Raw genomic sequence first — 14,034 nt, 5'->3', positions numbered from 1 at the left:
CTTCCCCCTGCTCTCTGGCACTTTATCCTTCCTGTAGCAAGTGATCCTATTAAAATACAAGTTATACCTCACTTCTGCTCAAAACCTTCCAGTAATGTCTAATTTCAGAGTAAAAGCTAAAGCTTTTGTCCTGGTATGCAGGATTATATAACCTACTTCTCAATCTGTCTGCCATAAAGACCCAGCTTTGTTTTGAATCCTAGTTTGAAGTGGACTGATGCTTTACAAAGATATGATAAAAATAAGTTACTACAGAGAGAACTTCCTCTCTGGTCATGGTGAACTAACTGGTATCAGATTAGCTCTCTCACTATAAACCGCTGGAAAACTGGTCTGAATGCAAGAACAACTGTTTTCAGGAATTAGACAGTAAGTAGCCTAGGACTGATTCCTGAGATGAGAAACAAGTGAGATAGCCCCATGAACGCCCAGACTTTCTGCAGGAATGCATTTGCCAAACACCAGTGCAGGATATAAGCAGAGCAAGGCGGTCTTGCTGAGAATAAGAATGTAGAGATTGGAGTTGGGGAGCAAAATTTGCTGAGCAAAACACCAGAGAGGAGTACATGTTCAGAGAAAGAGCTCCATAAATCTGAAGAGAGATCCCTTGAATCTTCAGCTGAAAACTGAGCTGTATTTGCATGTAATGAGATTTCACAAGATCTGAGAGAGAACAACTCCTGGGGATTTGAAAGTGGAACAACTACCTGAGCTCACACTATAGAGTTCCAACCAACATATATAGTTTGAGTTCTCACCAACCAAAGTAAAGAGACAAGATTGAATGCTTGAGGCCCTCAGTGAAGACCCCAGAAGGATCATATCATAGGAGCGGGGTCAAATTGGCCCTAAATAAAGTTACTCTAGATCTGCACTAATGAAGCTTCAACACAAGCCTCAAAAGGATCAAGCTGTTCACAAGGAAATTGACTGCCATTCTTAAGAGGAAGATGATAAAATCCAGACATTCAGCAGCATAATACTCAGAGTTTGCACCATTCAGTGGAAAATTAGAAGACATAAGAAGAAGCAGGGAAGTGTGACATGTAACCAGGAGACAATTAGTCAACGTAACAGAGTCAAAAATAACACATGTGATGCAACTAGCAGACATGGACTTTCAAGCATCCATGATAAGTATCAAAAATATAAAAGAAGGACTTCTGTGGTGGTGCAGTGGTTAAGACTCCATGCTCCCAGTGCAGGGGGCCAGGGTCCCATACCTGGTCAAGGAACAAGATCCCACATGCCGCAACTGAGGGGAAAAAAAAAGATCCTGCATGCTGCATCTAAAGGTCCCATATGGTACAGTGAAGAGTAAAGATCCCGAGTGCCATGACTAAGACCTGGTGCAGCCAAATAATAAATATTTTAAAAATATATTTATAAAAGAAAATATCAACATAATGTGGAGAAAATGTGGGAAATAAAAAAGAACCTAGTATAAATGTGATTGGAATTTTTGCATGTATAGTCTACTTACATTAAAACCTTTAAAATAAAAAAACAGAGCTTACAGGGTTGAAAGGGATTATACTGAAAAATTCAGTGAATGGACTTAACAGTAGGTCAGAAATTAAAAAATGAAAGTTCACTGAACTTAAAGCAATACAAACTATCTAAAATGAAGCAGAGAGAAAAACATTTGAAAAACAAAGCCTCAGTGACCTTTGGGACAATGTCAGATGGTCTAACGGGGAAGGAAAAATTCATGGAAATAATTTTTTTCCAAATTTCTGAATAAATTTTTACATATTTAATGAAAACTACTAACACACAGATACAAGATGATCAACAAACTGTAAGCAGAATGAACACAGAGGAAAATATACCAACCCAAATCACAATCAAATAAAAAAAAAAACGCAGTGATAAAGAGAAGATATTAAAAGCAGCTAGAGAAAAAAAGACATGTTACGTACAGGAACAAGGGGTAAAATTTTCCAATGAGTTCTCAATGAAAATAATGTAAGTTAGAAAATAGAGTGATATCTGAAAGTGGTGAAAGAACTCAGTTTTATTCTCTCTAAAATATAGACATTTCCTAGCTTTATCCACTGAAAAACCTGGAAGTGGTGACAACCCAAAAGCAGTGAGCTCTCTAGTACCCTGATTGTGGCTTCTGAATGCTCTTTCTCAGTAAAGCGGACCTGGGACCCTTGGAAGAATGGTTGATTGTAAGTGTGGAGTAGGATATATACAAGATGAGACTGAGGCATCTTATTGTACAAACAGGTAAACTAATAAGCTCTAGTGGAGCCTGCTTCCTGGGGTTCCCACTGGCCAAAGTTAGGACAATTTGAATACCATCGTAACGGATTGAAGCACATCAGATACACAAAAATCTATGAGTTTATAATGATATTAAGACAAACAAAAACCCTCCTAAGGGACTAGCTCATTTTTCTGTTGTTGCTGTTAAATAAGAAATATTAACCATTTGTTTTACCTTTCCTGAATGAGCAGTTTCACAGTAAGCAAACAGAAGAAATGAATAAACATGCAAAAGGTAATAAAATGAGAAAGTCAGCATTTTGTAACCCCTCATGAAATAATGTATCTAGGCAAGAATCATTTTAAATGCTAAAATTATTAGGTGAAAAGTTGATGGGCATGTTTGTAATAGAGAGATGTAACCAATAGTATCTGAATCCACTGATCAGTATTTCCATTCCCTTCCATTATGTACCTCCTGTTTGATTTAGAAGTACATCATATTATATATGATGGAGCCTAGCCCTGTCTCAACAACAAAACAAAGCAAAAACTTTAGTCCAGCATCTAGATCTGGCCCCACAGGGGCTAGAGAAACAAGTTTAATGATGCTTCCAAAGTGTAGGATATGCAGCAAGGTAACCTGTTTTCTTCACAGGTAGATGACAGGGAAGAAACAGGGAAAAGGAAGAACTGTTACAGATTAAAAACAGAAACATATAATCAAATCCCAACATTTAAAAAAAACATAAAAAACATATCAACCAAATGCAAAGTGTGGACCTTGTTTAGATCTTGACTTTAACTATAAAAGGATATTTTTTAAGATTTAAATTTTCAAATGGGCTAAGATATTCAAGAATTTTTGTAAAAAAAAAAAAAGGATTTTTGTTAATTTTTTCAGATGTGATAATGGTGTCAAGGTTGTATAAATTTTTTCTCTGATGTACAGACTTAAGTATTTGCAGACAAAATAATACATTGGCGTAATTCTAGCCACGCCCTCCTGCACAAAAAGTTGAAAAAAGGAAGAATAAATTAAATAAGTTGATGATGTTGATCTTTGTTGAACTTTAGTGATGGGTCCATGAAGTGTGCATGCTCAGTCACTTAGTTGTGTCCGACTCTTTGCAACCCTGTGGACTGTAGCCCGCCAGGCTTCTCTGTCCATGGGATTTTCCAGGCAAGAATACTGGAGTGGGTTGCCATGTCTTCCTCCAAATGGTAGTCATTAAATAACTTTTTCTATTTTGTGCATATTTTAATACTTCTCTAGTGAAAAGTTAAAAAAAAAAGAAGATCATGTGCTTAAGGATTTTCCAAATGTCTGCAAGAAAGAGCCTCACTCAGATTGTATGGAACATTGTCAATTAAATGCAATTCTAACAAGTTTTGTATAAGTATCAGTTTTATGGGAGAAAATAGAATGATGCTAAAGGCAGTATCCTTGTAGAAATAAAAAGGCTTAATTGGTAACATGAAGAAACTGAAAACTCTGACAGGTAGACAGAAGCCATAGGAGCATTAAGGGGCCACTCAGTGATTAAATGGACCCACTCTGCCTCAGTTTTCCTGCCAGAGGGCATTCCCTACAAGATGCATCCATCACAGAGCCCAGAACCTGGGCAAGCCTGGTGGGTAAGGCTCCTCGGTGGCCCCCTCATTGGTTTCTCCTTTTCACCAAAGCCGTTTTTGAAGGGGCTGCTTTTGTTGAAGGGATTGATGAGATGTACTCCCTATGGTCTAACACCAGATTCCATTATGCCTTGTGGTTTTTCATTGTTTTCCTTATCATGATTTTTTTTGTTCTATTTTTTTTTTTGACGTTTGCCCATTTTAATCCATGTTCTTTTCTTGCGCTGTATGTGTGTGTGTCACGCTTGCTGTCTTTGCCTCCGCTGTTCCCAGGTTACAGTATAGCCAGGATATAGCCAGTCACTTGGCTGACGAGCATGCGCTGATAGCCTCCTATGCGGCCCGTCTGCAGCACTGCGCACGGTCAGTGGGAGAGCAGCAGCAGGCGGGTGGCCACGGGCTGGTCAGAGGGAGGGCGAGCTCTGCTACCCGGGGCTGCCAGCTGGAAAATACTCCGCGTGTGGGGTTTTTCTTGAGAAGCTACCAGCTATGTTTGGCAGAGTTTAAATAATTGCTAAAGCATTAGCTTCTAAAAGAGAAGGAGCCTTGCCAAGGCTGGGCACTTACCTAAACACAGAGTCAGAAATTCTTCCTTAAAGTGGAGTGCCCTTCCTTCCTTCAGACTACACTTAAAAGAGTGTAAACCTCAGAGATGTGCAGTCCCAAAGCCGTGTATTCACAGAGGCATTTGATACAACCTCTTCCTGTTCGTTCTTGCCTAAATAATGAAATCTTTCGGTCAACGTTCAAAGTCTGGGGTTGATCGGCACACCTTGTCTAAGGTGGAGGCTTTGACACCATCACCTTGTTACATCTTTATGTGTTGCATCATCATCCATTTCCCAAAGCCTTATCATTGTTGATAATTTAAACCAGTGATTTTCAACAGTGGTATTGAGTCATTGTTACCTGAGAGACTTTTACCAAACCATGTATATCTCCTCATATTATAATAATTATATGTATTATAATTAACTAGAAACTACTGATAATATGGGAATATGTCTGATCCCTCAGTGGGTTATGGTGGAAAAACATTTGATAACCACTAACTCTAGCAAAGTTAACCCTTTAAAAGAGTTAATAGACAAAAGTGCCATTGCATTCAGGTAGACCCAAAGCCACCTGTCCAGTCCATGCCCACCCCCGCCACCATTCTGCAAGGAGAATGGCAGGTAAAGCTTAAATAATCTAAAGTTTAATAATCCCTCCCCTTTATATAGCAGCAAAGAGTCTCTGTGCCAAACAGCCTGAGATTCTTACTCTTAGAGAAAAAACTAATATATAAACTTAAACACATGGGAGAGACTAGAGACTTAAATTCTGATCATAGCTTTGCCCTTAACATGCCTTGGCTCCACAGGAAGCATTTATTCCCCATGATAACAGAAAAATAAATTAATAATCAACTTTAAAATATGTATAATTGAAAAGGACTGTTTTAATTATTATACTTTACAGCATTTCGCATAGTTTCCCCAGTATGACCAAATGGTGTTTGTTACTTCAGGCATTTACCTGTCTCTAAAGCATTAGATTATAGGGTTCTCCTATCTCCCAGCTATAATTAATAAACTTATTCTGTGGAGGGGAAGGCCTGCAAATTGTGCATTGTATCATAGAGGGGTGAATTCTGAGCACTCTGTCACAGTCCCTTGATCTCTGGGAAGAGAGTTGTCTCACCCTGGCAAGACAACTTATTTAGTACCAGTAAGGGTAGTTGTCCAAGTGATTAAAAGTTTCCATGGTGAATACAGCAGCAGAATATTTGACAGACACTACTACCTGATGTTTCAGCCCAGGAAGATGTATGCTAGGTTTAGCTGAGACCCTCAAGTCTCATGGCTTAGAGATTAGGCTCCCTGAGCGAGAATTGGTGGCCAGGAGCTCTGGAGGAACGTGAGGATTGGGTGAGTACTGCATCTCTTCTTGATTTATAGTTGAAGGAACTGAGCTTTGTACAGAAATTTCGAGGTTGACTATTGATAATTCTGAATATTGAGATGTAAAATCAGCTGAAGTAGAAGAATAAGGAACCTTTCTAATTTCCCTTATAGTTTCATTGACCTTAAAACCTGTCATCAACAAAAAGTTCTAGTTTCTGGCTGAAAAGCTTGGCTAGTTAAAGCGACCATGTCCTCCACACTCAGGTAGGAATGACAGGTCAAATTGACCTTCCTAGGGAGAGGGAATGTGATGGAGAAGGAGGACCTCTTTTGCAAAGAGGAACCTATTGTGTCACAGAGGACAGCCACTGTAAGTCCCACTTCTTAAGCTGCTATTCCCTCCACAACAGTATCTACTTGTTTTGGTAAATGTTCGTTTTGTTGTTATTTAAAAGATAAAGAGAGTCCTCTTGTTTCAGACAAATATAGGCATAAGTACTATAGTTCAGCCCTGACCTTGGGGCCCTAACCCTAAAGTATTAAAGCCAACTATTGGTAGCATGTTCTTATTGCAAGAATATATGCTAGAGACTGACACTTGCACACCTATAATTATATAGTGTTGAGAAGTGTCATTGGCAGAAGACCATGATGTTGACAGTGGCAACACAGTTTTTAAAAAAATTCATCCTAGAGGAAAGACCAACTGAAGCTTAAAGTGTTAGTCACAGAGATAGAAATACAGGATGGTAAAAAAAAAAATCTAAGAAAAATATAGTTGATTTTATATATGAAAAGTCCAGATCTCTATTGATTTACCACCATCCTTCCCAGATTCCCTTCAGTAATTATAACAAGGTTTGATGAATATTGAACTCATGTCTTATAAATTTTTTCATATTTCATATTTTGTCATACTGTTAAATTGCAATCAGGGGTTTGGAACTCCAGGAACCTGGAGCCAAAGTAGAAACAAGCCATGACAGTCATCTCTCATCAGTTAGTCATCATCATTATTGTTGTCTTAAAACTTCTGTCAGAACTGAAACAAAATAGAATTATAAAGCCATAGTGCTAGTTAATCTGGAAGTGCCTTATATGGATAAGTTGACATCACACCCTAAATTAAAGCTGTCAACCATAATCAGCAGAAGGTTCTATATGAGCAGAACATATACACAGAAGTAGCCTCCTGCTCAAGAATCCTTTTATCCAAGGTAATGGCACTACCTTAGTGGAAAATGAGAGTGAAAGTCACTCAGTCGCGTCTGACTCTGCGACCCTGTGGACTATACAGTCCATGGAATTCTCCAGGCCAGAATACTGGAGTGGGTAGCCTTTCCCTTCTCCAGGGGATCTTCTCAACCCAGGGATAGAACCCAGGTCTCCTATATTACAGGCAGATTTTTTACCAGCTGAGCCACAAGGGAAGCCCAGGAATACGGGCATGGGTAGTCTGCCTTAGTGGAGTTTAAAGTTCTTAGAACGCTGGAACTGTTGTTAAGAGTAACAGACTAAATTAATTCACTCAAGTTGGGGCTACAGTTGTAGAATAAGCATGGTAAAAGAAGAGAAAGAACATTGGAGGGGAATGTTTGATACCATGGAATCTTCCCCAACTTTATCATATTGTGAACCTGGCCTAGCTTAGGTTCCTCAGTTTTGCTCAGCCAATGTTAAGTGTACTTCCCCAGCCCTCTGTTTTTCATGATGCTTTAGTTTTCTCTTGGTCTTTTGAATTCAAGACCTATATCTAAATGTCATGAGGTTTTCTTAAAACAATCGATTGGAAATAGCTCCCTAGGCTTTATAGATGCCCTTTTTTCAGCCTTTGCATTCAAAAAGAAGTGTCCCCTCTGAAGATGTAGGAGCAACAGGGATATACTGCCCGAGAGAGATGGTATGCGTGGCCTTGTCATTTCTCTAAATCCCTCTGGTCTCAGAAGATCATTAGTATCTATGATTCAGGTCTCCATTTCTTTTGTTACCATTCTTTTTCATAAGCCTTTCTCCCATCTGTTCTTCCTGAGAGAGAAGCAAGAGTAGGGGTTGTTTAATAGATACCTGTTGAATTTTTATCTCCTTGGCAGTGTCCTGGACAGTCCTAGCCGACTGGACGAGGAGCACCGGCTTATAGCCCGCTATGCCGCCCGGCTGGCTGCAGAGGCAGGAAACATGGTAAGTAAATAGAGGATTACAGCATAGAGTAGCAGAAATTTACATTATTTTAATATACAGATGGAAGAGGAATGGTAAACATGAAACTCTGGAGAGTAGATACCTCAGAGACAGGAGGCGGGAAACAGATTTAAGGAAGGGATTGCAGTGGCCTTTAATTTTATCTATAATAACTGCTTTTAAAAATCAATCAGTAAAAGAAAATCAAAGAACCAAAATTTGGTTCTCTAAAAGATTGATAAAATTAATAAGCCCCTAGAAATCCTGATCAAAAAGAAAGGGGAAAAGAAAAAAGAAAGGGAAAAGGATGTGGAGAAAAGAGAACTTTTATACACTGTTGGCGGGAATGTAAATTGGTGAAGACTTTGAAAAACAGTATGGAGGTTCCTTAAAAAACTAAAATAGAACTACCATGTGATCGAGCAATTCCACTCCTGGGTGTATATCTGGAAAATAATGAAAACACTAATTCAAAAAGATACATGTACCCCAGTGTTCATAGCAGCATTGTTTACAATAGGCAAGACATGAAAGCAACCCTAGTGCCCATCAACAGATGACTGAATTAAGAAGATGTGATTCACACACACAAACTGGAGTATTACTCAGCCATACAAAAGAATGAAATATTGCCATTTGCAGCAACATGGGTGGACCTAGAGAATATTATGCTTAGTGAAATGTCAGAGAAAGGCAAATTCTATACAATATCACTTATTATGTGGAATCTAAAAAATAATACAAATAAGTGTATATGCAAAACAGAATCAGACTTGGGACTTCCCTGGTGATCCAATGTCTAAGACTCCATGCTCCCAGTGCAGAGGGCCTGGGTTCAATTCCTGGTCAGGCAACTAGATCCTATATGCTGCAACTAAAGATCCAGCATGCCACAGCAAAGATCCCACATGCCCACAACTGACTTGGTACAACCCAATATATAGATAGTTAAAAAAAAAAAATGGGAACAGACTCACAGACATAGAAGACAAACTTGTGGTTACCAAAGAGTAGGAGGGACAAGTTTTGGATATGGGATTAGCAAACTTCTATGCATAAAATAGATAAGCAACAAAGATTTACCATATAACACAAAGAGTTATACCTATTATAATAACCTTAATGGAATATAACCTGCAAAAACCCTGAATCATTATACTATATACCTGAAACTAACACAATATTATAAATCAACAATACTTCAGTTTAAAAAAAAGATAAAAAGGGAAGAAAGAAAATGCAAATTACCAATATTAGGAATGAAAGAAGGGACATCACTACAGAGCCTATAAACATTATAAGGATGGCAAGAATATTATGAATATCTTTGATATTATGAATAAACTTGATGACTAGATGCTAAATTTCTTGAAAGATACAAATTTACATAACTGACATAATAAATAGAAAATCTAAATAGTCCTGAATCTGTTAAACTGAATTCATAGTTGACTTCAAAAACTCCAAGCCCAGATGGCTTAACTGTTGAATACTATCATATGTTTAAGGAGGAAATAATAACAATCTGGCACAAACTTTCAGAAAACAGAAAAAGAAGGAACACTTTCCAAGTCATTTTATCAGGTCACCATAGCTTGAATCCAAAACAGTACAAGGCCATTACAAGCCAAGTTCTGTCATGAGCATAGATGCAAAAATCCTTAAGAAAATATTAGCAAATTGCATCCAGCAACATATAGAAAGGATAATATTCCATGATCAAGTGAGATTTATCCTAGGAATGCAAATTTATTTAACACGTGAAAATCAGCCAATGTCATTCACCATATTAGCAATTTAAAGAAGAAAATTATAATACTTCAATAGATGCAGAAAAGACATTTTAACAAAGTCAGCAGGACTATATAAGATTTCTTAGAGGGGTTACAGGAATCACAAACCATTGGGTCCAGTATTGTTCTGGAGTTCTGGAGTGAGATTAGACTGGACAGGCAGGCCAAGATCTTATAGGACAATATCCCACAGTGTATTATTTACTCCTTCCTAGGGAAATAGTTATGAAAGCTGCCAATAGAGAGTTTTGCTTCGTTTCTCTCTCAAAATGTAATTTATTCCTTTGGATTTGTTTAGACTTTAAAATCTTTTCCTTGAGAATCTAATAAGTCATACATCTGACTCTAACATTCCAACTCTAAAGGTTAGGGAAATGGAACAGAATGGGGGGGAAAAAGTCTTGGAAAAAGACTAGTTTTATTTGATTAGTCAAACCAGTCAGTCACAAATATTTATTATTTTAGAAATTAAAATTTACAAATAATATTAATTTTTTTGAGATGGAGTAGTGTTGTGGTTGGAGTTTTAAAATTAAGTATACTTAATACCATTATACAGTCTTGCTGACTTTAGTACTTTTTAAAGTACTTTTTAAATTTTGTAAATAGAAGCTCCAAAGCCATTTGACCCTGAAAAGGAGATCCTAGTACTCCTTTACTGCAAACAAGATAAATCTGTTTACACCTGATAGTTTCTGATGCCAATTCTCTAATTCATGTGAAAATAATCCTTGTTAGAATGGTCTTGAGACTAAATTCTGATATGGCCCCTTTCATCTTCAGTTTATTTTCCTAAGTGTAGTTATCTTATAAATATTGGGTCTCTCAGGGTGGAGTCTTCTTAACTAGATTTCTATTAAACAGACAACTTCTAATCTGCTAATCTCTCACTGATACAAGTGCTTTGCATAAAGTGGGTGTAGTGCTCAAAAGAATTTATTTATAGCCTGCCAGATAGGCTTTGTATTGATTTTTTTTTTTTTTTCAAAACACTTCACAAAGAAAGACCATTAAATCACTTTAGCAGCCGGCATTACACCCTATGAAGTGCTCCAACATCATACCCTCACATCTCCCCAGGTGGTAGACATGGCCACTGAAACCTCTTCCAAACAGAGACTGATCCCAAACAGAGAATTTATAGATTGCTTAGATGAACCAAGAGAGAAAATTTGTTTTCCTGACATGCCTAAGCTCCTTTTTAAAGCAGAAATACAATGTGTGGCAAATCTTAAAATTTCATCACAAACATCACTAGCATTTGATGTAGTCAGATGATTTTTTGTTTATTTGTAAAGTTTCTTTATGAGAAAATTAAAAACTCACTATGGACAACTTGGAAAAAAAGTGAAAGGAAAAGGAAACCATTATCCATTGTCATGCTATCTAACATTTACACATTTTTGAGATTTTTTTCACAGAGCCTGGTCCCAGACTTCACAGCCTCATCATCATGTCAGCTGCTCCACCCATACACTATTCCAGATATATCCTTATGGCTTCTTAGAATTAAAGATAATGGTATTTTCATGTGTGTTTGGCACACATGTGATGACTTTAAACCCCTACAAAACCGTCATTGTCAAACCTAGCTACATATTATAATCTTGTGTGCAGCACTTAAAGAATATAGAGTTTCTTGGCCTTGCCTCAGATCACTGAATCCAGAATCAATGGGTTTAGCAGGGTCTATTGATTTTCATTTAAAAAGCAAAAAGAAAACTTTCAGTCTTTTGATTTACAGTTACCTTAGGAACCACTGCCCTAAAAAACATTACTGGGTTTTTGAGAGAGGGAAATATTAATAATCCATAGCCCTCCAGTTAGTCTAGGCAAGGCTGAGGTGATGGGAGGGCTGCCCTGGGATGCAGTGAAGTCTAACTGACATCAGGCATATCTGTAAAACTCATTCTGCCAAGTTCATCCAGACAGGAAACTTCCAATCTCTTTTTAGGAGGCTCCAGAAGTGCATCCCAGCAGATTACAGTTTGCTGACTGTGTTGACTTTCCTTGGTTTAATGGTTTTTGTTGTTCAGTCACTCAGTCATGTTTGACTCTTTGCAACCCCACGGGCTGCAATACGCCATCCTTCCCTATCCTTCTTTATCTCCAGGAGTTTGTTCAAACTCTTTGAGTTGGTGATGCCATCCAACCATCTCATCCTCTCCCACCCTCTTCTCCTTTTGCCTCCAGTCTTTCCCAGCATCAGGGTCTTTTCCAATTTGCCCAGTTTTGCTCAGTGGGGTTTTGTTCCTTATCCTGTATTTTTCAGCTGTGTCTCCATCTCATTAAAGATGATGGAGCTCTGTAAGATTACCTAAACCTGAGAAAATACTGGAGTGGGTAGCCATTCCCTTCTCCAGAGGATCTTTCCAACCCAGGGATCAAACCCAGGTCTTCCGCATTGCGGGCAGATTCTTTACCGTCTGAGCCACCCAGGGAAGTCTAAGAGAATACTAGGGTAACAGAGGAAGGGATCTTTTTCCATAAATATTCTAGTTTTACAGACACGAGAATAAAGGTATATAGGAAAATAAAGTAGCTCAAAGTTTACATGGTGAGTAACTGACCCTGGGATTCCTAACTTTCATTCTTATTCCACAAAGTGAATCCTCCAGTTGGTAGGGTTTGTTTGTTTGTTTGTAATAAACTTCATTACAGAGCGGTTTCAGATTTATAGAAAATTTCTGAAGCTAGTTCAAAGAGTTTCCATGTAACCCATGTTCCTTTTCCCATGTTAGTAACATCTTACTTTAGTATAGCATGTTTGCTGCAACATGTCAATGTATGATTATTAACTAAAGTCCATGCCGCCTGCAGTGCAGGAGACCTGGTTTCTCTCCCTGGGTTGGGAAGATTTCCTGGAGAAGGAAATGGCAACCCACTCCAGTATTCTTCCCTGGGAAATCCCATGGACAGAGGGGCTCGGCAGGCTCCAGACCCTGAGGTCGCAAAAGAATCAAACGTGACTTAGCAACCAAACAACGACAATGTGCTTTATTCAGATTTTGTTAGTTTTTGCCTAATGTCTTTTTTCTTTTCTGGGGCTCCATCCAAGATACCACATTTCACTAAGATGTCATCTCTCCTTAGGCTCCTCTGATCTGACACTTTCTCTGACTTTTCTTTATTGTTTTTTGTTTGTTTTATTGAAACACAGTTGATTTGCAATATTGTGTTAGTTTCAAGTATAGAGCAAAGTGGTTCAACTATATTTATATTTGATATATAGGATTATTTTCCATTATAGCTTATTACTGACTTTCCTTGTTTTTGATGACCTGGACAGTTTTGAGGAATGCCCTTTAATTGGGACTTGTCTATTTTTCTCATGATTAGACTGGGATTGTGGATTTGGGCGAGGAAGAGGTAAGTACCACTTTCCTCACTTCACATCTTACTTGTTTAGTGCCAGCGTCACTTATCTCTGTTGATGTTGACCTTGATGACTTGGCTGAGGAAGCGTTTGTCAGGTTTCTCTGACATAAAGTTCCTCTTTTTTCCCCTTTCTACACTGTCCTCTTTGGAAGGAAGTCACTGTGGGCAGGCCACACTTAAGGAACAGGGAGTTAGATTCCACCTCCTTAAGAGCAGAGTATGTACCTATGTTATTTGGAATTAATTCAGTGTTTCCCTGTTCAAAATCCTGCAGTGGCTGCATGCCACATGTGGGATGGGATGGAAACTCTACCCATGATAAAAAGGCCCTTTGTGATCTGGGCTCTCCCAGTTTATCTCCCACCCTTGCTTCACGGCTAACTCCTCTCCATCAGTGCTGACTGAACACACCCACCTGGAGCACTGTGGGCCTTCACCCTTCTCTCTGCCCAGCAAGCCTGAGCCACCAACCCCCAGACCTTCACCTGGCTTGCTTCCTCGGTTCACTGAGTCTTTTATAACTACCTAATTTAAAAAGTCTTCTGTTTCAGTTTATTCTGTTTCATTACCCTGTATTTCTTCATCAAATTTATCACTACTGATGTCATACATATGTATATATATTTCTCACCTTTCTTTCCCAGTGTAATGTAAGCTGCTGCTGTTGCTGCTAAGTCACGTCAGTCATGTCCAACTCTATGTGACCCCATAGATGGCAGCCCACCAGGTTCCGCCATCCCTGGTATTCTCCAGGCAAGAACACTGGAATGGGTTGCCATTTCCTTCTCCAGTGCATGAAAGCGAAAAGTGAAAGTGAAGTCCCTCAGTCATGTCCGACTCAGTGACCCCATGGACTGCAGCCTACCAGGCTCCTCCATCCATGGGATTTTCCAGGCAAGAGTACTGGCGTGGGTTGCCATTGCTTTCTGCGTAATGTAAGCTACATGAGG

General features: G+C 38.7%; 1 protein-coding gene across 11 annotated transcripts in view; it reads left to right on the top strand.

Moving 5' to 3' along the window:
• The window catches only part of DTNB (dystrobrevin beta), a 233,908-nt gene that overhangs the window by 170,599 nt on the left and 49,275 nt on the right, over nt 1-14,034 (top strand). For 5 of the 11 annotated variants that reach the window (XM_043917356.1, XM_043917361.1, XM_043917358.1 and 2 more), the window contains exons 11-12: nt 4,123-4,212; nt 7,826-7,913. In XM_043917356.1, the coding sequence (XP_043773291.1) occupies nt 4,123-4,212; nt 7,826-7,913 (178 nt within the window). Of the gene's footprint in view, nt 1-4,122; nt 4,213-7,825; nt 7,914-14,034 lie in introns of those variants that run through there. The other 6 variants (XR_006343421.1, XM_043917363.1, XM_043917360.1 and 3 more) reach the window with 2 other exon arrangements.

This window comes from Cervus elaphus, chromosome 11 (assembly GCF_910594005.1).
Source record: "Cervus elaphus chromosome 11, mCerEla1.1, whole genome shotgun sequence".
In the NCBI taxonomy this organism is placed as follows: domain Eukaryota; kingdom Metazoa; phylum Chordata; class Mammalia; order Artiodactyla; family Cervidae; genus Cervus; species Cervus elaphus.
This window is presented reverse-complemented; position numbering and strand designations above follow the sequence as displayed.